The sequence below is a fragment of the Daucus carota genome, chromosome 6, assembly GCF_001625215.2.
Source record: "Daucus carota subsp. sativus chromosome 6, DH1 v3.0, whole genome shotgun sequence".
NCBI lineage: Eukaryota > Viridiplantae > Streptophyta > Magnoliopsida > Apiales > Apiaceae > Daucus > Daucus carota.
In genome coordinates this window covers 28,397,040-28,420,388 of record NC_030386.2, presented here as the reverse complement: position 1 = coordinate 28,420,388, position 23,349 = coordinate 28,397,040, and the positions used below count along the sequence as shown (strand labels likewise).

Here is a 23,349-nt window from a genome sequence, read left to right as displayed (position 1 = left end):
AATTTTTTTTGACGTGGTTGGCATTTAAAATTAAATACGAGATGTGTAATTATTTTTTAAATGTCTAGTAGGTTCTTAATTTTAAGCAACTATAGTTGATCTAGATTTCACGTAAAGTTGTAATAAAGTTGTGGAATCTGGTAATAATTTGTTTACTTGATTAAATTTTTGTTATAAATATATGAAGGGAAGATGCTAAAGACATTATTTGAGTTTTGTGAACATAAAGAAAGGTTCAGGCTTAAATATCTCAAGAGCATACAAACCAAGCTTTAAACGAAACCTACATAGTAATGAGTTCATAAAATAAAGTAGAAGTAAGACTATGTCTCGTCCTAACCCTCTTTTTCCTTCTTCTTCATATAGCCAGTTAAGTTTGTCTTCTGCTTTTTACCAGGTGGAGAACAAGTATGATGAGAGCCTTCTTCTTCCAAATTATCTTTGACATTTTCTTTACTACACAATCTCCTTTGTTCTTGCTTACAATGTCATGGAAAAAGATTCCCTTTAAACTTTGGTTGAGCAGGCAGTCCCAACACCACTGTCCTTTGAATAGGCTCATTAGAAAGAACTTGTTTACCACCCCTTTTCTGAACTTTCCTCTTTGACTTTCGAGTGCTTGGTTTTGCTGCCGAAGTAAGATCTTCGTGCAGTATTTTCTTACCTTTAGAGGATTCCTCCAGAGCTTGTGAACCTGCATAGATATTCTCATGATCAATTAAATCAAACAAAAAAATAATATGAACTTGTTTACACGAGATTTTCTTACTATTCTCTCCTGTTTTGGCTATATCCTGACTCTCCTCCTCAGTGATTGAGATGTACTCGTTAGCAGTATCAAATATATTCTCTCCAAGCTTAGATTGGTCATGGGAGCATGAAATCAATTCCAACACATCCTTACAAGCCTCCGTTAAATGATCAGGAGAAAGACACATTAAACAATTACGCGGAGTATCAAGATAAGAAACATGAACCATAGCCATGAAATTTTCAGAATGCCCTGGTATGGTAGTCATCAAAACAGTAGGTCGGGATGAACCCACCATAGTTTCCACATAGACCAAAGCAGAGTCAGAAGGCTTCTTATTAATAGCATTAAAAAGAGTGCCCTTATCAAATGCCACAGGCGTTCCAATCGCGCTACATATGTAACACAAGCCTTGTATAGACCAATAACAAAAAGGAATCTTAGTTAACTCCACCAACACTTTTTCCTTTTGAAGAGGATAGACAGTGTTATATTGTTCCACCCACTTACAAACATGCAATTTTTTTTCAAAGATAGACAAAGGACTACGATCAATAGCTGTCATGGCCGTTTGAGGGCTATCAAATTGCAAGACCAGATATCCTAGGTGATGTGAGTACACATTGATAAGACCAATCTGGTTGTATTTCCTAACAAGATAATCTTTGATGTTCTCGAATTTCATGGAAACATCATTTTCAAAATAACCCATGCAGCTATTCTTCCAATAATCCAAGGCATTTTGATGAAAACTTCTAGGTGGCTTAACTAACACAGTACCATTTTCCTTGATAATAACATTTTCATTATAATTGATAGATTGAGATTCAGTTTGATGAGTGTCTTTATTCTGTCGACACTCCAAATTTTCATTATTACTAGAAGTAACATTGGGATTTGGGGAAGAGTAAAGCTGTTTGGAAGTAGAATGAGAGAAAATATCAAACTTTACTTGAGATATATGTTTGCTTTCGTTGGTCTCTTTTGAAAGATTTGAATTGGAAGCATGTAAAGTAGTGCCTCCTTGTTCTTTTCCAGCCTTCACATGTGCAAGGTTGTACTCCATTCTCTTTGAATTCTGATTTTCAATAGAATAAAAGGGTTTGTTATATTTCAAATTTTGTGATTTGGTTCCATTGATAGGAAATAGTAAGTGATGGTGATAGATTTGTTTGTGAGAGCCAAGAAGAAAGATAGTGATGAAAGAGGGGAGATGAAGAAGATTGACTATGAAATGAAGGAATTGAGAAAGAAATTGGGGATAAGGAAATGGGGGAGAAGATGATGAGACTCTTGTTGGGTCCCCCCTTTTTAATCTACACATGGATGACTCAAGAATCTTCTAGATTTCTCTCTCTTTTTTTAATCTACACATAGATGACTCAAGACTCTTCTAGATTTCTCTCTTTTTTTTAATCTACACATAGATGACTCAAGAATCTTCCAGATTTATCTCAATTTCAATAAAGTATGTAATTCAACAAAATTTATCATCTCATAAAATCTTTAAGAATGTGTAAAGTATTAAATATCACTAAAATTTGGATATTTGTTATTATTGAAATTGAATATTTCATTCAGAATATATTTGAAATCATATTTGAAATATGAAATATATATCTCAAACTTTTGAATCTTAATACAATAAAACAAAATCAAATAATATATTTGTTGAAAATATTCAACTTTTAATGTTTTTTTAAAAATGAATTGAATATTCTTAGATTTGTAAAATATAAAAGAATATGACAAAATATAAACTTATTATATCAACTAAAATGATTAAATAATTTAATTTTATAAATTTATTTTTAATTTAATTTTACTTTTCAGTTTGTGTTGATTTTATTTTCAGATTTTCTAGCTTCACTAATGAATAACAACAATTTTTCATGACTTTGGTTCAAAGGAAAACATTTCATTCTTGGTTGTACTATTTAACTCAAATGAAATTGACTATGTTTAGAAAAAATATTATTATTATTATTTCAGCTTTTGTTTAAATATTGTATATTATAAATATGATAACTGATAATTTAAAGTTTTATTATATCACAAAATTTATTAAATATTGATAAAATAGAAATGTCATTTTGGAGTGAATTTACTTATATATTTCTTTAATTTATATTATTATTTCTCAGAGAGTTCCGCTGGGTCCTGGGTTGGGTTGGAAATGGTGTTAGAAAGAAATACTGTACGTGGGACCAACGTACTGAATTTTCGGGTCCTCATAGACAAGCCCATCATCAGTTCATGTAGTAATGATTTTGCTGCCAAGGGCCCACTTAACTCGTGACAAGGACGCGCCACCTCTGCGGGTTGGTTCAATATCTAGGCGACATAAACGAGGTTAAAACTCTTGTCTCCCGTAATCTTAACTGTTGATTCTCAACCCACGCATTACCCTCAGCCGCTGGATCAATACGTTACTGAAACGCTCCAAATAAACGCGTGAACTTATCACCCAACTCATCAACCGTGCGTTGACGGTATAAGTAAATGGAAGAGTGAGGATTGAGCAGGCAAATCTCACTTTTTAAGGTATGATTTCGTTAACTATGCATCTCTATTCATTGTTTATCTATATATGTCTTGTATGAATATTTTTGTTTGAATTGTTTTTACTTATTGTTCTTGAATTTTGTATTTAGGGTTTGAATTGTGTGAATTGTATGTGTTTATGGCATCTATGAATGGTGAGAGTGAAGAACCAAGCAAGGTTTATCAAAGGAAGTCATTTAAGAAGAATGTGAGTTTGCAAAAAGAAAGTGATGAGTTGGGTGGGAGTGATTTGATGAAAAGGCAGAAGCTTTGTGATGATGGAGGTGGCAAGTTTGGGTTTTTTGGGGAGGCAAATCGTGTTACGATAAGTTTGGCTTTGAAGAGTAAGAAGGAGGTGAGGGAGTGTAGGAGGAAATTACAAGGTGAGCTCAATTTGGTTAGGAATTGGATGAGTAAAATTGAGGGGAAAGAGAGTGAGGGGGTGGATGTTGGTGGTTTGGGTCCGAGTGAGATGAAGATGGAGAAGAAGCGTGTGCGTCCGGAGGTGGAGAGTAGGCCATTGAATCAGTTGAGTGTTTCTGTGGTGGAGAATAGTCAGGGTGGGATTGAGAGTTTGGGAAAAGAGAAAGATGAGGTGGATGTTGATGATTCTGGTGTGGGTGGGGTGAAAAGGAAGCGTGTTCATCCAGAGGTAGAGAGTAGGCCGTTGAATCAGTTGAGTGTATCTGTGGTGGAGTATAGTGAGGGTGGGATTGAGAATGTGGGGAAAGAGAAGAGAACTCTGAAGGCAAATCAGTTTTATCGGAACAGTGAGTTTCTTCTAGGTAAAGATAAGATTCCGTCGGTGGATAAGAAGTCCAAGGTTAGTGGGAAGAAACAAGGTGGGGGCGGTAAAGATAATATTTTGTCGGTGGCTAAGAAGTCGGAAGGGAGTGGGAAGAAGCAATTTGGGGGTGATAAAAATAACATCCCGTCAGTAACTAAGATGTCGAAAGAGAGTGGGAAGAAACAAGGTGGGGGTGATGAGGGGTCTGGATTGAGAGATGTTAAGAGTCGGGTTCTTCAGACTTGTAAAGGATTGCTTCAGAAGTTGATGAACCATAAACATGGGTGGGTGTTTAATGTACCTGTTGATGCGGAAGCTCTTGGTCTGCATGATTATTTTGACATTATTAAAACGCCGATGGATTTGGGTACTGTGAAGTCCAGGATTAACAACAACTTTTACCAATCGCCCATGGAATTTATGGTGGACGTTCGACTCACGTTTCAGAATGCTATGACCTATAATCCTAAAGGGCAGGATGTTTATGTCATGGCTGAGCAACTGTTACAGTTATTCGAGGGAAAATGGGCTGTTATCGAGGCTAATTATGAGCGACAGTTGCAGCTTGTTGTGGAACGTGAAGCTACTTTAACTACACCTACACCTACACCTACACCTAAGAAGGCTGATACGCCACAACAGCCACCAGTTGAAACAGAAAGGTCTATGGAGAAGTCAGGATCCTTTACTCCCTCCGATCTCAACACAAAACTGGTGAATCTTGGTCATCGAAGAAGGCCTGCTGCTCCAAAGAAGCCTAAGGCTAGAGATCCCAATAAAAGGGAAATGACTTATGAAGAGAAACAGGAACTCAGCTCAAATTTGCAAAGTCTACCAGCTGAGAAGCTAGAGAGTGTGGTCGATATCATTAAGAAGAGGAACCCGTCTCTTTGTCAACATGATGATGAGATAGAAGTGGATATTGATGGTTTTGATGCTGAAACACTCTGGGACCTGGACCGATTTTTCATCAACTACAAAAAGCATTTGAGCAAAAACAAAAAAAATGCTGAACTTGCTACCAAAGCAAAGCCTGCTGAAGGGCGGAGTGACCACAAGAAGGTAATTGCTTGATCAAGTTTTGCATTCTTATCCAATGAGATTGAATTAGTTAATGCATTATCTCCTATTTACTTACAGATTCCATCCCCAGTCGTGGACCTTGTGGAGGAATCTGCAAAAGAAACCAAGAAAGGTAAATTACCTAAAACATGATAAACATTCCACATGACATTTTCATTTACTACAAACATCGATATATTGTATTTGAACTCTGGCTGTTTGTTAATAGATAAAGAGGCTAATCAGACCAAAAGCAGAAGTGAAGCAAGTAAATCAAGCGGCTCTGGCAGTAATTCTTCCTCAACTTCTACTGGTATTGCTTAAAACCTTTATACTGTTTGTTTGAAGTTTATGTAGACTGGAGAGCCTTCTGTTAATGCATCTTTATTCAGTAATTAACCTTTTTAAATTTTCATATAATTCTGTTATAATTACAGACTCTGGTAGCAGCCATTCATCTGGGTAGGATCTGATGAAGAGCTAACACCTAGGACTTACATGCACTTGTTTCAGGTATTAAAACGTTCATCTTGATCCTTCTGCAGTCTTCAGAGATTGATTTTTATTTAATATGCTTGATATTTTTAGGTTCCTATATATGTTTCTTTTTTCACTATGTTTTGCTTGTACCAAATTCTTTTTCTTCTTCTTGTGGTTCTTTGGACCACTTAGATTCAAGTCTTGTAACTATATTTACCCTAAAAGAATGTGTTTCACTTGGCCAAATGTTTCGTAGAACCTAATCTCCTTTCAGATATATGATTAATAAAAATATTTAAATGGTATTTTTGTCACAAGAACCATCAAGCATCGGATTTTTTATGTCGGTGCGTAAAGTGCCCATTAAACCTAGTAGATAAATAATGTACAACAAAATAATGTGCTTCCTTCATGGTTGACCTGATGCAGCATGGTCTAAAGACTCTAAACTATAAAAATATTATTGCTAATTTGCTGAATATGTTACTTTTTTCGTTTCTGTCATCCTTGGCTATATTTTATGATTATGAGGACACAATGAACCTTTTGAAGGTTTTCTTCTAGATTTATGTATCTATGGTGCAACCCTGATAGTTAATTACCAAGAAAAAACATTCTAAAAGCATAATGCTCAACCTTATATTTTTGGCAGTAGAATCTTGAATGGCTTTTGTGCCAAGTGTTCAGATATCTGATGCTGCGGTGCCAAAGCCATTTTCTCCTAACTAGAATATTTCTTTATATGTTTACTGATAAGCTTGTACTTGTATTAAACTAGGTTAAATCGTGTGCAGTTTTATATAGTTCTTTTTTTTTTTTGGAAGGCGTGCATTTTTAAATAGTTCAATGGTTCACATATTTTGTGAATATATATATGAGTCAAGTTCCTTGGAGAACTCACGTATATTGGAGTGTTGGAGTCCAAGATGGTCTAATCTAATCTAATCTAATAGTCCACATTTTTTTATATTTTAACCTTTTTACTTCTTTAATTATTCATTGTGGTGGTGCATATATACATGAATAAATAACTCTGACCGGTTACACAAAAACACCAAGAGTTTGAGTTTCAGTTGCATCGCCTATTTGAACTTTTCATTTTTGCCCACATAATATGACTTAATGGAGAAGAGATACATACAGAGCAAGACTTCTTCCTTCACCCTAGGTTAAGATTAAAATTAAAAACAAACTAAAACCCAATAAGGACTCTCACATATATAACAGTTTAAAAAGAAGAACATTTTTTATTATTATTGTTTACTATTAAGTAAAGATCTTTATCATTTTTTGTTATTAATTTTGTTTTTGACTTACATATGTATTAATATGGATTACTTTACATAACATATGTGTCAACTAGGTCTTTAAGTTCCTTATCTTTATTAATTGGTAATTTATTATGAAGATGGTATGGTGTGTACAAAACCATAAAATTGTACTTTACAACAACTCTTAGATGGTAACAAATTTTCGTTGTTAATGTTTTCCTTGAAGGACATAAGTTCTGAAAGAGATGTTAAGAAATCAGCCACTGCTTTCAGTAGTACAATATTAACCTTCATATATATTTCTAGTCATTTTTTTCGTCCAAGTTTTATTCTTGCTACATGAATTCCATTTGTTAGTGGGGGTGAATGATAATGTGTTACCTGTAAATTTGGTTTGTGTTATGGAATGTATATGCTTGGTCCCACCACATTGCTTCACTAAGAGTCCAAGACGCACGGTAACACAATTGCTAACTTTTACCTTTGTTTTCCAGGTCTTAAAAAAATATATGATAGATCACATCAGAAGTTAGAATAGTCCTGGGAAGCTATGATTTGGGTCTTGGCAGAAGTTAGAATAGGCCTGTGAGATGGTTGTGCATTTTCATGTGTTGTGAGAAAGGAATGTTGTAACTTCTGTAGCCGGGCACAAAGTGAAAATAGTTTCTATTGGTCATGTGTCTTCTTTTATCTCCCGAAGAACAGCTTTTGTGACTGTAGATTTGCACAAAAAATAGTTTCATTGGTTTTGTGTCTTTCTTTATCCAAAGATAACAGCTTTTGTACTTGTAGATTTGTAGATTTGCGTGTTACCGCTAGATTATGGTAATTAAATTTGGTGGATTTGGTAGTTTAAACCCTGTAATTTGCTATCTGCCGTCAGTTGATGAAATAGTTTTTTCGTGCTGGGGGACAGCTAATTCTGGCCGTATGCACATCCTTCCTAATTATTTGTTCCTGCTTGTGGTAGTGTGAAGAACTGGATTATGTTATGTTCGTACTTGTGCTCTAGTTTTTTATGCAGCTGAAGAAAGTGCGTCTTATCTGCCATTATTACCAATACCAAAGCAGCAAGGAGTTCTTTAATCCTGCTACAATAGATGGTCATTGTAAAGTGCATCTAGTAAGAAGCACGGGGAACACGTGTCCCTCTTAAAATTTTTTTTTTACATTTTTTCACTGTTCTAAATTTTACAAAATTACAGAAGTATCCCTTCAAAATTTAAAAATATGTATGTGGTCTCTAGATCCGCCCCTGGTAAAGTGTGGACAGGACAGGTACTGGGATTTCGGTGGTGTTGCCATGGTCTTCATTATTTTATCAGAGCAGGAACATGCTTCCTGCTCTTCTGGAGTATATAGGGAACATATATAAAATTAGATGAACATATTTTAATAGACCAAAAATAGTAGAACTTTAATATCTCTTACAGCTACAGGAGGGTATGAAGTACATTGAATAATTCCGTTAAACACTGTGTTTCTGAATGCAAAATCCTTAGCCGTCGTGATCTTTTAATTGTGAGTACCTTATATATTTATATGTGGTTACCCGTTATTATTCTATTTACTTGCCTCTTTGGAAATTTCATCATGAAAATTTCTGGGCTCATATCCACTTCGTGCTAATTCATATATGGTAATTTTATCATATTATCAGAAATAATTTAATTATATAATGTAGAGATTTTTCATTTTCTAGCAACCTCTGATTATATAATAATGAAGGGTCTATCACTTGTTGGTATTCATTATGTAATTTACTTTTATACAAATTCGGAGATGATTTTCTATTCATTCGAATTATTAGAGTTATAAATGAACAAAATCGAGCCGAGTTTTATTCAAATTGAGTTGGTTTTAATTTTATTTTAAGATTGAGTAGAGTAATCAAATTTTAAGTTAAACAAAAAATGAAGACCGACTTGTTAATAAACAAGTGAATGCCAGTTCACTCGTAAGTAACTTGAACCGGGTTGAATGCGATTTAAATTTGACAAAATTGAGTTGTGCACAAGTTCATATATATATTTTTTCTGTTATTGTAATCATATTTTATAAATAAAAATTATTATGTTATGTATTACTGTTGAAGTGAAATTTTAATATATAATCACATGCCCCTTAACTTATAGTATATGCATTTATCTGTAACATGTTATTTCTTTATGCCAAATTTTAAAATGGAGCTCACTTTATCTTAAATTATTAAAACATATATGATTTCAAAATCATAATTTTTTTTTAAAATCTTGATTTTAAAATTTAGCTAATGATATACTCCCTCTGTCCCAGTCAATTGTATACGTTTCTTTTTCACTGCTCGACACGCTTTTTAAGGCTCTTATAAAACATAGTTCCACAACTTATTTTTAAGATTTTCTTTTTTTGTATAAAAATATAAATGTTATACTTTTATACAAAAAAAGAAAATCTTAAAAATAATTTACAGAACTATACTATATTGAAGCATTAAAGTCCGTGCCGCGCCCCCGTCCCCCAATGTATACTATTGACTGGGACGGAGGGAGTATAATACTAACTTTTGTTTTGTTGCACGTACAATTTAATAAACACTTTATACTATTTCATGATTATGGCTCTAAGTGCATCATCATTGCAAGAAACGTTTAATCTATACTCCCTCCGTCCCCTGAGTAGTATACATCGGGGGACGGGGACGCGGCACGGACTTTAATGCTCCTGAAAAGTGTAGTTGTGCAATTTATTTTTAAAATTTTTTATTTCTGAATTAAAGTCCGGATGTTATATTTTTATACAGAAAAAGAAAATCTCAAAAATAAGTTACGGAACTATATTTTATAAGAGCATTGAAATGCGTGTCGAGCAGTTAAAAAGAAACGTATAGAATTAAATGGGACAGAGCGAGTACATTTTAATTTGTGTTTAAAATATATTTTCTATATATCTCTCATTTTAAAAAAAAGAAATTAGTATTGTTCGACACGTTTTTAAAAAAAAAATAAATTTTATTTTCTATAAACATATAAACATTAACTTTTTATCTATAAAAAGTTTAAAATAACTATTAAAATCATATTAAAAAAAGCCTTAAATGGCCCTGTTCCAAGATAAACAAGGAGTATTATATTTTCATTATTAAATATTTAGTTTTTTTATAATATTATTAAATATTTAGTTATAATGCCTTACAAATATTCATTTACCAACAGTTTTTTATATTCATAATAACGGGGTGTATTCGATTGGGATTTTAATGGATTGTTTTTAGTCTATGGATTTTAATGAATTGGATGTGATTTTGATTTTGTGCGGATTCTTGATAAAATGCCGCAGAGTTTATAGGATTTAAGCATAATGTTTCAAAATCTCATTGATTTTGGTGGGATTTCAAAAAATTTAAAATACACTGAAAAATGCCACAAAATCCATCATGGTATGAAATGCAAAAAAATCCATCAGCATTTGAATACCATCATATTTTATTGGATTTTAAACAATCCCAATTGAATACCATCGGATTTTAAAGCATAATTTAAAATCCCAATTGAATACTCCCGAGTTTATAGCATAATTTAAGTCCCAATTGAATACCTCAAGATTTTAATGAATCGAATATCCTCGAATTTCATGAATTAATATTTAAAATGTCAATGCAATACACCCCTCTAGGATTTTTATAGAACGAGCGGAGCTCTGCAAATCGAACGCGGAGGGAGAAAAACCATAGAAAATCCATGAGGGGTGTGATTCAAAACATGATTCCCAGAAAGCTGATAACAAGTGCTTGCTGCTCCACTTGGGCTTGTCGCAGTATTAGTACTAGTAATGTGCAGTCCCCACAATGGTCTGGTCTTGAGAAATGGAGAGAGAGCTCAATAAACCAGGAGAGATTATGGGGACAAAAGGGTCCTCAACCAATGATTGAAGTTGATGATTCAAGTGATTTGGGTTCATTGTCTTCACTTGCGGAAATGGGGGCTCTGGTTCTTTCCACACCTGACCCTTTACGAAAATCGAGGCTCTCTCATCTTGCTTACTCTAAATGGAAGCAGAATGGATTGCCTGTTGGAGTTTCTGCTCCGCCCGTTGGGCCTTCTCGCCCAATTAAGCCCCAATTGGTCTCTCTTTCTGTACCCTACTTTGTTTTACTTGCGTTTTTATTTTAGTTATATGTTGAATATACAGTAGTTTATTTTATTCGTATTGCGTTGTTTAAGTTATGATAATGTTTATGATTGTTGGTTAGTTGGAAGGGATTTGGAATAAATGGAATGAGCAATTTTGAACTTTTAAGGGTAAATATATCGTGCAAGAAAAAACGAAGAAAGATGAGTGGTGCAAAGTTTGTTTGATGAGGTCTGTGGGGAAAATGAGTAGGAAAAAGGAATAAGCATACTTTCTTGAATTGATGAGTTTGAGTTTTTTTTTTTTTTTGGAATTGGTGTTAATTGAAATGGATGAATAAATGGAAATCTTAGATATTTGCGTGAAAAAGGCGAAAATAGTACGACTGCATTTCACCTGACCTTTGTTCCTTCCAACCAAATTTACCTTGGGTGTATATTGTTTGACCTCTGTGTGCACGAGCGTCTTTGATCTTGTGTGCCTTGTTTCTAGGAATAAGACACTTCTTTGATGCGAGCAACTTTTTTTTTATATATATATTTCTTAAACTTAGGTTTCCCCGAAGGAAATTCCAACACCCAAGAACTCTGGTTTGCCTCTCAATGCTTATATGCTCCACAACCTTGCTCATGTGGAGCTTAATGCTATTGATTTGGCATGGGATACTGTTGTTAGATTCTCCCCATATATTGAGCTACTTGGAGAGGGGTTCTTTGCTGACTTTGCTCATGTTGCTGATGATGAGAGCAGACATTTTTCTTGGTGTTCGCAGAGGCTAGCTGAGCTTGGTTTTAGGTGAAGAGGCACTTGTCTGTTATTACTTTGTTGCTTGTCATATTATCATGTATTGATCTATATTCGTTTTTCCTGCTAACAAATAGCTATGGAGACATGCCAGCCCATAATCTTCTCTGGAGGGAGTGTGCAAAATCTTCAGACAGTGTCACTGCACGCCTGGCTGTAATTCCTCTAGTTCAGGTACTCTCACATTTGGTTATTAATGCAATGCTAATTCATTTTACTGTGGTGCTGGTCATCTCTAAACTATTACTCATATTAGAAATAAAGTTACAACTGGGGGAAGTCTAAGATGATGAAACACCATTTCTTCTAAAAGATGCCTGTGAATTCCTTAATCATGGAAAAGCAAGGTACAAAAGGTATATGTACTTTATTGGTACAAAATCATGATTTCGTTTGAAACAAATCTTCTTTTCAGCTTCCTCTAAGGTAACAAATCAATAAAGAATGGACTCTCTTTTAATTTAAGAGCTCATTTAGTGTTAGCCAGATAGCCCATTTGCTTTACAAGAGGCAGGTAATTATGTTGTAAAAATGGGTTGAAAATAATGTTAGTTATCCTTTGGGGTTTTTGTAGGAAGCCAGAGGACTTGATGCTGGGCCTAGGCTGGTAAAAAAATTAATTGGCTTTGGAGATAGCAGGACATCCAACATTGTAGCTCAGATTGCAGATGAAGAAGTTGCTCATGTGGCCGTTGGTGTTTACTGGTTTGTCTCAGTCTGCCAGAAAATGGGTCGGGTTCCTTGCACTACTTTCAAAGGTTTAAATATAATTGCACTTACTCGTTGAAATTTAGTAGTATGCTATACAATGATTTGCTGGCATCTATCTTAAGGTTCTTAAATGTAAAGTCTTGTTTTTCTCCTGCAGACATATTAAGTGAGTATAATGTGGAGCTAAAAGGGCCTTTCAATGTTCTAGCTCGTGATGAAGCAGGCATTCCACGAGACTGGTGAGATTGATGATTGTTTTATGAAGCCTATTGGGTTAAGCTAAAGCTTGCTGCAAGAAATTCGACATTCCACTATATTCTTGGCAACATATTCTGCTGGGATTGAAACTTCTTTCTTATGAATGCCTTGGTTGTTTTTTAATGCTGTCTAGGTATGATCTATCATCTACGAATAAGCAAGAAGAGAGCAAACAGTTTTCTGAGGTATGTTTAATAGACCTCAGTGATAAAAGTGAAAAACGAGTATAAAATTTATAATTTTCACTATAACACACGTATAAAATTGCAACTCAAATGTTTATACTATATATGTCTGATATAATAAATCTGAGAATGATAGGTCTATGAACGGCTTGCTTGTGTTATATCTATGGAGCAAGAGAACTCAAATCTGAACAGGCCTCCTGGTTGATCATCATAATTGCCATTTGCCATTGCTTCCCTCAAGTTTGAATAGGCTTCATGGATGATAATCATAGCCGAAGCAATACGAGAACATGGTGAGCAAGACATTGTTGGTGAACTAGCTAGATTAGTGCAGAGTAGATGGACCTTTCACACATCCTTGATCATTAGAATCCATTTAAACATGTGTAGTGTGGTTATATCCAATCTTTCTAAACAGCTCTATTCTTGTTCTTTTTTGTGGATAACTTACATTGATACAGCTCATTTACATTAAATGAGTAAACTTTTGTAGTCTTCTCCTTTGACCCCCTTAAATAATTGATTGTTTCTAGGGAGGTAGTGGCCTGGTGAGAGTTTGGTCTGCAACTGTTCTTCAGCTTACTTGTGGCGTACATACAGTGATGAGCAAAATACGTCAAGAGAATTGATGCTCCCAACCAACCACATACACTTTCTTCTCAAGGGCTCTCAAGAAATTTATTGTGAGTGTGTACTTACATTGTTTAGTCACTAGAACTTTTTTGAACTGTTCTTTGGGAATATACTATATTATACATCCTCTATATAGTAAAACATATAGACCCTTTTAGGATATTTCTATAAATTTTACTTGCCCCCGTGCTAGAGTAAGAGACAATCTTGACTGAAATCCTTGATTTTCCATACTTTAAGTTTAGTTACGCTTTCTAAATTAGAGAAGGGACTATGGATGTAGTCTGAGGACAACAACTCACCAAACCTATCAATCATCATAGTCATACCTGTCATGATAATCCAGGCTCCAAGATCCGTCATCGTTTTGAATCATTCCTTTGTTTCTTAAGCTCCACCAGTTAACTGGTACAAGATATTCATCTTTCACATACTCGGTGTACTTATTGGCAAGTGCAATGCTTCTTCTAACTTCCAAACGAAAATCTCCATGGAGTCCTTGTGTTCCTGCAATGCCATGCAGATATGCAGATTCCATGTCATGAACCTTTGCCAAGTCAAAAATATCCTTCAAGTAATTTGACCTTTGGGTGTCTATCATCAGTTCATCCCCCACATCAGAGTATCCAACAAGCGGGTAAAGGGGAACAATGTCGAGGGCATTTCGAACTTTTAGAACTCGGAGATTCTCCAAGGATTGGAAGACCTTCAAAAAATTTGCATTGCCAACACGAGGACAGCCGAATGCAAACACTGTGACAAGGCAGTGCTTATTAGATTGGCCCTCTGTCATGTTGAATACATTTACAGCTATGTCAGCTCCACTCAGCACTGCAAGCGCAGCTCCCATACTATGGCCACATATAGTTATGCTGATCTCTTCATTTTTGTATTTTTCTAGTAGTTGCCTAATTTCATCGAGTACCTGCTATTTGAAACAGAATAAGTATAAGAACGTGGCTTGTGAAAGAGAGAAATAAGTGCTCTATGATCCCGAGCTGGTTATATCAGTGAATATGAACAGGCTTTAAGTTTCCTAATCTCAGCTGCACACACACACAGAGACTGCCCCCCCACCCCACATACACACACACTGGCACACACCTCTTTGATGCAATCATATTTATATGACCAGGGAGGATATAGCCGTAACAGATCACCTGATATCTAGCACTGGATTTGTTAAATTTTGATTTAGCATCCTCTGAAGTATAGATAGAGAGCCACCCACTGTGTAGTTTGACATTAGCAGCTTCTCCGAACAATGCAGAACCCGAAACCAAATCAAATTTAAGATCCTCAGCCCACTCCAAGGCCTGAACTGTCCCTCTCCAAGCCACTAATATATCTCTTCTCCCTAGCACAGCCTTACCTTCATCAGTAGCCACTGCAATGTACCCCATGAAATTTGATTCTTTCGACCACACTTCTCTTGAGAGTGACTTGATGATGAATGCTCCCGGTACAGGGAGCTTGGACGTTGCATAAAAATACTTGACAACATCATACTTGTAAGGATTGCCTTTCTCGAGACCTACATTTGCAAATAGATACTTCCTTGCATAAATGCTGCTTCCTGCATACTTTGATCTAGGCTCGAAATTGAAGGTATCATAAGCGGCTTGAGCTCGCTCGCCGTAGTGGAGGATGTACTGCCTCAGATCAATGTCCAGGGGAGCCAGGAGGTTCTGCCAATGGTCCTCGCCGCTAAGCTGTCTCCATTTTTCAGAGATACTACTCTTGCTCATCCTGCCACTTCTTTATAGTCGGTTGGTTTTACAAGTTGTCTTCTGGGATATATATGAATACATGATAGTATTATAGTTCCAAAATGTAATTAGCTCATGACCCAGAAACATCACACTTTTCGGGCTGGACCATTTGAATCTGACGTGCAAGAATTATGTTAAATTGCACAGGCTCAAGACATGCACTTCCTTTCCGTTTGTGTGTAATGATCGATTAACTCAAGTTAGTATACATAACTAGCTACTAGGTAGTTAAGCTTGTTGTCTGCTTGCATACATTTCTGTTTCGTTTCAAAAGAGAGATGTTGCTATCTAGCTTACATATAAAGTTCTGTTAAAAAGAAACTTGTCCCTCGCTTACAGCTTACAGATGTAGGTCTTGTTTCACATAAAACTAACTAGTCCCCAATAGTGAATAGGATTGTTAAAGTTTACAGAAACACCAGCTCAACAAGGATAAACTCCATTGTTACTGGCTAGAGAGAGCACAACACTGATAACTGCCAAGCTTCTACTTGTGATTTCCGAGTCTTTCACTAGCCCTTGCCAACCAGAAAATCCTTGGCTGTCTGCCCAATTTCTATTACAGTTTCGCCAATAGCCTGTAACACTCCACCGAATCCGCCTTGCTGTCCCTCATGTCCATATTCTGGTTCTGCCTGCGAAAATTCCCCCACTGGCTTCGACATTGTTTCCTTTGCAGCCTCAACTGTTTGTCGACCCGCTCCTGCGATATCATCATGTCTTTCCTCAGCTTCAGCGGATTGCTTGGCCAGCATCTCTCTCTCAGCCTCTGCCCTCTTCCTAGCCGCATACTCCTTAGCACTTTCCTGGGCGGCCACAACAGCATCCGTAGCAGCAGCCAACTTCTGAGCAGCGTAATCCTTAGCACTCACTCCTACACTCCCCACTTTATCCTTGGCAGCCACGGCCTTCTCCCCCACATACCCCGCAGCCCCGGCTGTGACATTCGCCGCAGCTTTTGTTGCCTCCGCGACTTTCTCTGCTGTATACTCCCCCGCTCCCCATCCACTCACAACAGCCTTGTCTTTCACCGTTGTCGCAGTTTCTTTGGCCTTCTCGTATCTCTCCTGTGCCGCTCTTATAGCGTCGATGGAATTCTGCTGCGCTGCTTGCCTATACTTCCCAATATCTCCTTCTCCTTCCTCGCCTTGCATCTCGAATTTCCCAACATTTTGTGCCCTTTCTGGTGACTCGGTGAGAGACTCAAATTGCTTGCTCACACTTTGTTTCTCCCCTACCTCACTTTTCTTCTTTCTTCGCGCTTGATCTTGTGAAGCCATAATATATTTTCTCCAACTCAAGAACAGATGGAAAGCGGGCTTATAAGAACATAGCAGTCAGAGGCGGTTCAGAGAAGACAGTGCAGTGGCGCCACGTGGTGTTTGTTCTGATGCTACGTGTCATGATATCGAAGCTTAAGTTGGTGACTCAGCTGGTAATTTGTTTACCTTTGGATAACGTTCATCATTTCTGGAACTTATTCAATACTAGCCTTTTTTGTTGTGTATGAGGTCAGCAAATTTTTTAAAAAAGATATTTCTCCGATTTTTCAATAGTTGTGTATTTTGTTTTTCCGCACCTATTTTAGAGTGAATCGATATAAACGTTATCTTTCAATTTCTGAACTAGTATTTATAAAGTTCTGTTTCAAATAATTTTTGAAAATTAAATATTACAATTATACGATCTATTCATTTGATGTTAAAATTGGAGTATTATATTAAAACAAAAACTGTATACCTAAAAAATCGTATACATTGATTTTGATAGTAATATTTAAGCACGGATTTTATTGAACTCAAATATGTTTGATCATGCTCAGTCAAGATATATAGTTCTTAACATCGATTTATATAATATGATTTTTTGATATTCGAGAGTAATCGGATATTGGCCATGATCATGAATATGGGAATCCATAGTCAATTATAAGTTATAATAACAGGCTGGATTTACTTTATAATAACAGAAACGCGAGTATAATTTTAATGCTAGTAGTAAAATAAATAATTACTAACCACAGGCCACAACTAACCACAAAATTTCTTTGAGTTTTTAACATAATAAAACAAATAACACACGGAGGTCTCGTGAAAAATGATAATGCATCGATTATGAAGTTCAGATAGAGGCATCCTTTAATGCCCAAAGAATATTCATTTCCTTTACAAAATCTTCTCTTATTCAGAATAAATAGCCAGACAACTCAACAGGAAAAGAAATAAAAGCTTGTTATCCCCTACCCAATGAGTGCAGCATACAAAATCTGATTCCAAGTATCAGGTAATCCTGGAAGACACCAATGACTGCAATCTAACCCACTGTGTCCTCCCCGATAATATGTTGGATGTGCATCTTTTCGATACTGTGACAATAATGTAATGTCAAGCAAATAAACAGGTTTTCGAATCCTGCTCAATACTTTGTTCAAAACAACTGACGCCATTGGTATTCCCCCTGGGTACTTGAGGCCTGAGTATGGTTGTGTCTCGTGCGAACATGATTTCATCGGCGCACCCCAATCCTTTCCCCTGTTAAAAACATGGAATTGTTATCAAGTTATGCCATAGATTTACAAGTAATGAGAGGATCGGATTGAGCTAGAGCTTACTCGAAATGGGTCGGAGAGATTCCCTGGAAGAATACTTTGGTTTTTGCTGGATTGACATTAAGATTCACCCATCTCGCCCAAGTTGTCAATCCTTTGTAGAATGCAACCAGAGTGTTCATGTCTTTGTATGTTTTTCTACCGTCTTGCACATAATCCCATCTGTCCATATCAAATTTCAACGGTAAGAACATCTCCGATAACAATAACACTGACGAATTACTTAATTTACTTACGGTTGAGTTCCTCCGGTGTGGAGCCACCAATGCCAGGAATTGAAGATCAAGACGTCCATTCCCACCCAAGCCTTCCCTGCTCGAATCGAATTCAGTTTCAAAACTCGACCTGCCTTTGTGCTTACAATATCCACCAAATGTGTTGTATGATACAACATTAACGTCACTCCATAATCCTATATCATTATAAAAAAATTGTCACTTTATAATTACATCTACATTTTTGAAAAGCATGTTTTTTGAGCAAGTGTATTTTATTAATTATCTCAAGCGATTACATCGGCTAAAAAGGACGATCAGAAATTGAACTAGTTCCCTAACAATTGCGTGAGCCGCTATGTTCATTGTTTTACTTATGAAAATTATGCTTAACGTTATGCTGAATGGTGATGCGGGGTGCATAAACGGTCCGCAATAAGAGGAGAAGGTGAAATTTATGCAACAGATTCCTCTTGCATTGTCCCACAGTGGCATATGGACCAGCCAATAATCACGGAAATGTGGGTCCAACCTTCTCTTGACTAATACATATGACTGGATTCTCTTGCAGTTGCGCTTACCGACAAGGTGATTGCCATATTGCGTGATTGGAGATCCAATCTTAACTCACTCCACGATTTCTAGGATGGTTTTGGATTTGAAGGTGATGTTTTAAAACTTTGTGCATTATTAAACTCTCCTAGCATAGTCATCAGTCATCACTTGAGGATTAGATGAGGTGAAGTTCCACTGCTCATCGTGTACTGCTTATCTCCGTTACCCTGATTCTTCCTTTTATCTCAAGTATCGATCCACATAACACTCAATATTTGAATATGAGTATGCACTAGGGGTGTCAAACGGATAATTCGGATACGGATCTGCCTGTATCCGGATCCGGATCCGCATCCGAAAATCCATATCCGTATCCGTATCCGAATCCGAGATTTTTTAAAGGATGATATCCGAATCCGGATCCGACGGATACTATCCGGATTCGGATAATATCCGGATCCGAATCTGATTTTTAATCAGAATTTTTATTTTTCTATTAAAATTTCTAAAAAATCATAAAAAAATAGTAAAAATAAAAAATTAATTTTTAAAAACTGAGTAAAAAAATTAAAATCATTAAAGAAGGTTTATATTAATTCAAAAATTAATTCTTATTTATCTTTCAATATAAATTTGTTATCTTTAAAATATTAAACTCAAATAAAATTATGATATATGTCTATAATATTTTAAAATTATACAAAATTTATATAAATATATTATTTTATGTATACATATATAAATACACACATTATATAGTTATTGAATAATAATAATAATATATAATATTTAATATCATATATATTTACTTTCGGATTCGGATATTATCGGATACGAATATGCCTATATCCGTATCCGTATCCGGAATTGTCGGATTCGGATGCGGATATTATCCGCTTTGTCTCGGATACGGATAATATCCGCTTTATCTCGGATACGAATGCGGATTTTTCGGACGGATATCGGATTTTTCGGACTTTTTTGACAGCCCTAGTATGCACACACACTTATTTTAGACCAATTCCGACACTCGGATTTGTATTAATATTGGACATTTTGAACTGAGTCCGATAAAATATATATATTTATACTTAATAGATAGATCGACAACTGTGGATGAAAGATATATAGTTTATTGCTTTTGAAAAGTTTTGACTCTATAAAAAATTTACAGAAAGAAAAACGTAAAAATATGGACAGGCCAGACTACGAAGAGTAGTATTTATTATGTTCAAGTGAAATTTGAATATTTTAGTGTAAATATCACGAGCAAGCGGCGAGTGACTTGACTCTTGTAAACCCCGGTATACACGAATCAGCTGAAAAGGGTGAGTATGAAACAGGAAAGGTTGAAACAATACCCCAGTAATGCCCCAGTTTCCATGTACACACATGTTCAAGTGCTGGAACTTAAAATAAAAACCATAAATTGGGAGTCGATCTACTCGAACTACCCGAGCTAGGTGGTTACCCAAAAATGACAAAAGTCAAAACTCATTATAAGTGTTACATCTTCGTGTCCTTTTCAGACCATAAAGTTCAAAGTTGGGTTTCATTTTTCCATTATTGCCACTACCCCCAACAAATTATCATGATTTCTTGCTTAATTTGCGATCCTCCTGGCTAACTCTTCTAGTGAGTGCTCAACACCTCATTCATGGTTTCTAGGTCCAGAAAAACAGAGCAAAACAGGGGGAAAACAGCAAAAGTGCCAAAAATGTGTGAAGATAAAGCTTTATCAAACATTCCAAGTTCTAACACATGTATAGATATACTTTATCAAACATTTATCCCTACCATTTTTCATATTTTCAGTAAAAATCAATTTGAATAAATTAGACCACAAATGTATACTTTAACTTTTAACATATTGACAACTTTATCTTTAAACAAAAGTTGGAAGCAGAAAAGCTAGACATGGCATGCGTGGAGAGTAAAATAAGTAGGGCTGTTTAACGAACCGAGCTGTTCGCGAACAAGCTCGAGCTCGGCTCGTTAAGAGCTCGTTCGGCTCGGCTCGTTAAGTTAACGAGCTCGAGCTCGAACACAAAAAATTGTTCGTTAAGTAAACGAGCTCGAGCCGAGCTTTTAGTATGTTCGGCTCGAGCTCGGCTCGAGCTCGGCTCGAGCTCGTTCGGCTCGAGTTCGGCTCGTTAAAGCTCGAAAAAATGTAATATTTTCGGGGTTTTTTTTATAATTTATATATGTTATTGGACTGAGAATTCAACATAATATATATATATATATATATATATATATATATATATATATATTTTAGTGATGTAAACAAAATTTTAGGAAATAATAATTTTATTTGGTTTTTAACAGGCAAGTAGAAGTTTGACTAGTACCGCTAACTAGTGTTTAATCCTAATTTAGTGTTTCAATATTTTAAAAAATATTTTTTACCGATCCAACTGTATGGATGTTAACATATATACATTTTAGTGATATAAACAAAGTTTCAAAAAAAATTGAAATTATTAGGTTAGCTATTTTAAGAGTCAACTAGCGGTTTGTCCTTATTTTTTTCTGGCTCGGCTCGACTCGACTCGACTCGGCTCGGCTCGTATTTGTTCGCGAACAAGCTCGTGTTCGGCTCGTTAGTTAACGAGCCGAGCTTGAACACAATTTTTGTTCGATTAAAAAGCTCGGCTCGGCTCGGCTCGTCAGAAAAAAAATTAAAGCTCGGCTCGGTTCGGTCAAAACTCGGCTCGGCTCGGTTCGTGAACAGCTCTAAAAATAAGTGATTGAGTAATACATATGTTGAAAGTAACATGGGAAGTAGTTGTGGTGAATTAATAGGGTATTTAAAAATAAATTACTGACCTCAAATACAAGTTCAGAGAGTATGGTAGTGGTGATAAGTGTGTACTTGGTTCTTGGTGCAGATGTGTAGATCATACAACCTAAAGACTGCCACATGTTGAAACTCAATGAGTCTCCCACAAACATGATCTTCTTCCCCCTCATTCTCTCCAAGAAAACCACCCCGTTAAACCTGCAAAACATCACTCATTAGTTCCACCTCTTGTCTTCAGCTACAAAATCAAAATGTGACTAATAGAGAGAGAGGGGGGGGGAGAGAGAGAGAGAGTGAGGGAGGGAGGGAGGGAGGGAGCGAGAGGGAGAGAGAGAGAGAGAAGGGGGGGGGGGAGGGTGAGAGAGAGAGAGAGAGATTTACCTTGGGATGTTACAGGAGAAGGGCTGCCAACGATATTTGAGGTAAGTTTTATCAGGTCTGCCAAACTTCTGGCAATCAAATTGTTGATTCATGAATGGACAATTTGAAGATTGGTAGGGAGGGTAAGTATTATCATATACCCATCTGCCTCGGAAAAAATTGCACCTGCTAGCTAGCTTCCTGCTGCTGCTAAAAATGCTGTGATTATGTACTTGAGCATTTGCTGTTTGCTGCCAAAATAAAAAAGCGTAGACTGACAGAAGAAGGGGTTTCAACATGGAACCCATACTTCGATCTGTATTCTAAATCTACCAAAATATATATACTACCAATGACAGAATGACTATGTCTGTGTGGGAAAAAGTTGTCATTGCAATTGTTTGTTCTGTTGATAAGTTGCCCTATATAATTAATGTAGCGATCTTGGATAATTTTAAGTGGCTGTTAAAAACGAACGTGGGGTTGGAATAATTTATTCCCTTTAAAGTTACAATACTTCAAGAATTATGAGAAACACAGTGAATTTCAGAAACCAATTACAAACATTTGTCTCTGTTCTTTTTTAGAACTCAGTATAAACTGTAGTCACCGGTCTGTCGCTCTTTTAAATTCAACTAAAAATATTATTTGTCGATTTACATATTTCTTGATGCAAATTATGATCACGTGCAACTGACTCTTTAAAATGGGGCAATTTTTTACTTTACTGTAATTACCGATTCCAACATCCGCCTTTGTTTTACATGTTCTGCCTCCAATAATAAAAATATACATTTATTGCCGCCTACAATTTTTCTCACAAGAGATTTATATTTGATGTTCTTCTCCTTTCTTTCTTCTCTTTTTTATTATTTTGTACATATATTAAATTTATATAAAATATAACTTCATAACTTACTTTAAAAAGAATTATATAAATTTTAGATATTAAATTTTTATTCGTAAATAAAAAACTTAAAATAATTATAAATTATATTTTTTGAAAACTTAAATACAATCTTGGAAGAGGGGAATTACTATTTCAACTTTGGCAATAATATATGTACTTTTGTTGGGCTCACCTCGGCTGCCGTGTTATGTTGGACCGGCCTAATAAATACAACTGAAATGGTATTTGCCTATGAAAATATTGTCCTCAACATCACCTATCATTGGTCTGATGTCTAATTGCAATGAAATTCATTAGGTTGGTCTAGGATATTTACTCCAGCACTTTGGAGGCATAATCATTAAATATAAATAAATTACATATATTTATATTCATATTTAAAAAAATTCAACATAACATATATGTCATTTAACTTGTTTTTGTGGCAGCTGACTTATGTCATGAATGACAATAAAACATTTTGACCCAACTTCAGATGTCCATGATCCATCTTTGGGCACCCACAGGCTACTAATACAGATTACTTG

At 35.8% G+C, this 23,349-nt stretch overlaps 6 protein-coding genes across 8 annotated transcripts; 2 read left to right on the top strand and 4 right to left on the bottom strand.

Moving 5' to 3' along the window:
• Positions 1 to 224: 224 nt before the first annotated feature.
• On the bottom strand, positions 225 to 2,210 carry LOC108227031 (uncharacterized). Its single transcript, XM_017402027.2, has 2 exons — positions 770 to 2,210; positions 225 to 694 (listed from the first exon to the last, which is right to left on the bottom strand). Exons 1-2 carry the CDS (start codon positions 2,073 to 2,075, stop codon positions 489 to 491), a joined length of 1,512 nt encoding a protein of 503 aa, XP_017257516.2. The 5' UTR covers positions 2,076 to 2,210; the 3' UTR covers positions 225 to 488.
• Positions 2,211 to 2,955: 745 nt separating this feature from the next.
• Positions 2,956 to 7,845, top strand: LOC108228195 (transcription factor GTE4). The gene is made up of 6 exons (XM_017359240.2): positions 2,956 to 3,295; positions 3,406 to 5,144; positions 5,223 to 5,277; positions 5,374 to 5,457; positions 5,582 to 5,657; positions 7,390 to 7,845. The coding sequence occupies exons 2-5, from the start codon at positions 3,435 to 3,437 to the stop codon at positions 5,608 to 5,610; spliced, it is 1,878 nt and encodes a 625-aa protein (XP_017214729.1). The 5' UTR covers positions 2,956 to 3,295; positions 3,406 to 3,434; the 3' UTR covers positions 5,611 to 5,657; positions 7,390 to 7,845.
• A 2,694-nt stretch (positions 7,846 to 10,539) lies between these two features.
• Positions 10,540 to 16,929, top strand: LOC108224550 (uncharacterized). Of its 3 annotated transcripts, XM_064079254.1 has the most exons (9): positions 10,542 to 10,998; positions 11,559 to 11,800; positions 11,887 to 11,983; positions 12,384 to 12,567; positions 12,678 to 12,759; positions 12,912 to 12,963; positions 13,100 to 13,259; positions 13,500 to 13,649; positions 16,679 to 16,929. In XM_064079254.1, exons 1-7 carry the CDS (start codon positions 10,615 to 10,617, stop codon positions 13,169 to 13,171), a joined length of 1,113 nt encoding a protein of 370 aa, XP_063935324.1. In that variant the 5' UTR covers positions 10,542 to 10,614; the 3' UTR covers positions 13,172 to 13,259; positions 13,500 to 13,649; positions 16,679 to 16,929. The 3 variants fall into 3 exon arrangements, with proteins under 3 accessions (XP_017254694.1, XP_063935324.1, XP_017254693.1); XM_017399205.2 differs by lacking the exon at positions 16,679 to 16,929 and having other exon boundaries at positions 10,540 to 10,998; positions 12,384 to 12,540; positions 13,500 to 13,771; XM_017399204.2 differs by lacking the exon at positions 16,679 to 16,929 and having other exon boundaries at positions 13,500 to 13,771.
• On the bottom strand, positions 13,905 to 15,367 carry LOC108224548 (phospholipase A1-IIgamma). The gene is made up of 2 exons (XM_017399203.2): positions 14,760 to 15,367; positions 13,905 to 14,524 (listed from the first exon to the last, which is right to left on the bottom strand). The coding sequence occupies exons 1-2, from the start codon at positions 15,345 to 15,347 to the stop codon at positions 13,910 to 13,912; spliced, it is 1,203 nt and encodes a 400-aa protein (XP_017254692.1). The 5' UTR covers positions 15,348 to 15,367; the 3' UTR covers positions 13,905 to 13,909.
• LOC108226195 (embryonic protein DC-8-like) lies at positions 15,705 to 16,749 on the bottom strand. Its single transcript, XM_017401139.2, has one exon. It carries the CDS (start codon positions 16,649 to 16,651, stop codon positions 15,884 to 15,886), a length of 768 nt encoding a protein of 255 aa, XP_017256628.1. The 5' UTR covers positions 16,652 to 16,749; the 3' UTR covers positions 15,705 to 15,883.
• A 528-nt stretch (positions 16,930 to 17,457) lies between the features above and the next one.
• Positions 17,458 to 22,347, bottom strand: LOC108224265 (protein trichome birefringence-like 39). The gene is made up of 5 exons (XM_017398783.2): positions 21,934 to 22,347; positions 21,579 to 21,750; positions 18,216 to 18,391; positions 17,983 to 18,141; positions 17,458 to 17,902 (listed from the first exon to the last, which is right to left on the bottom strand). The coding sequence occupies exons 1-5, from the start codon at positions 22,218 to 22,220 to the stop codon at positions 17,611 to 17,613; spliced, it is 1,086 nt and encodes a 361-aa protein (XP_017254272.1). The 5' UTR covers positions 22,221 to 22,347; the 3' UTR covers positions 17,458 to 17,610.
• Positions 22,348 to 23,349: the final 1,002 nt, after the last annotated feature.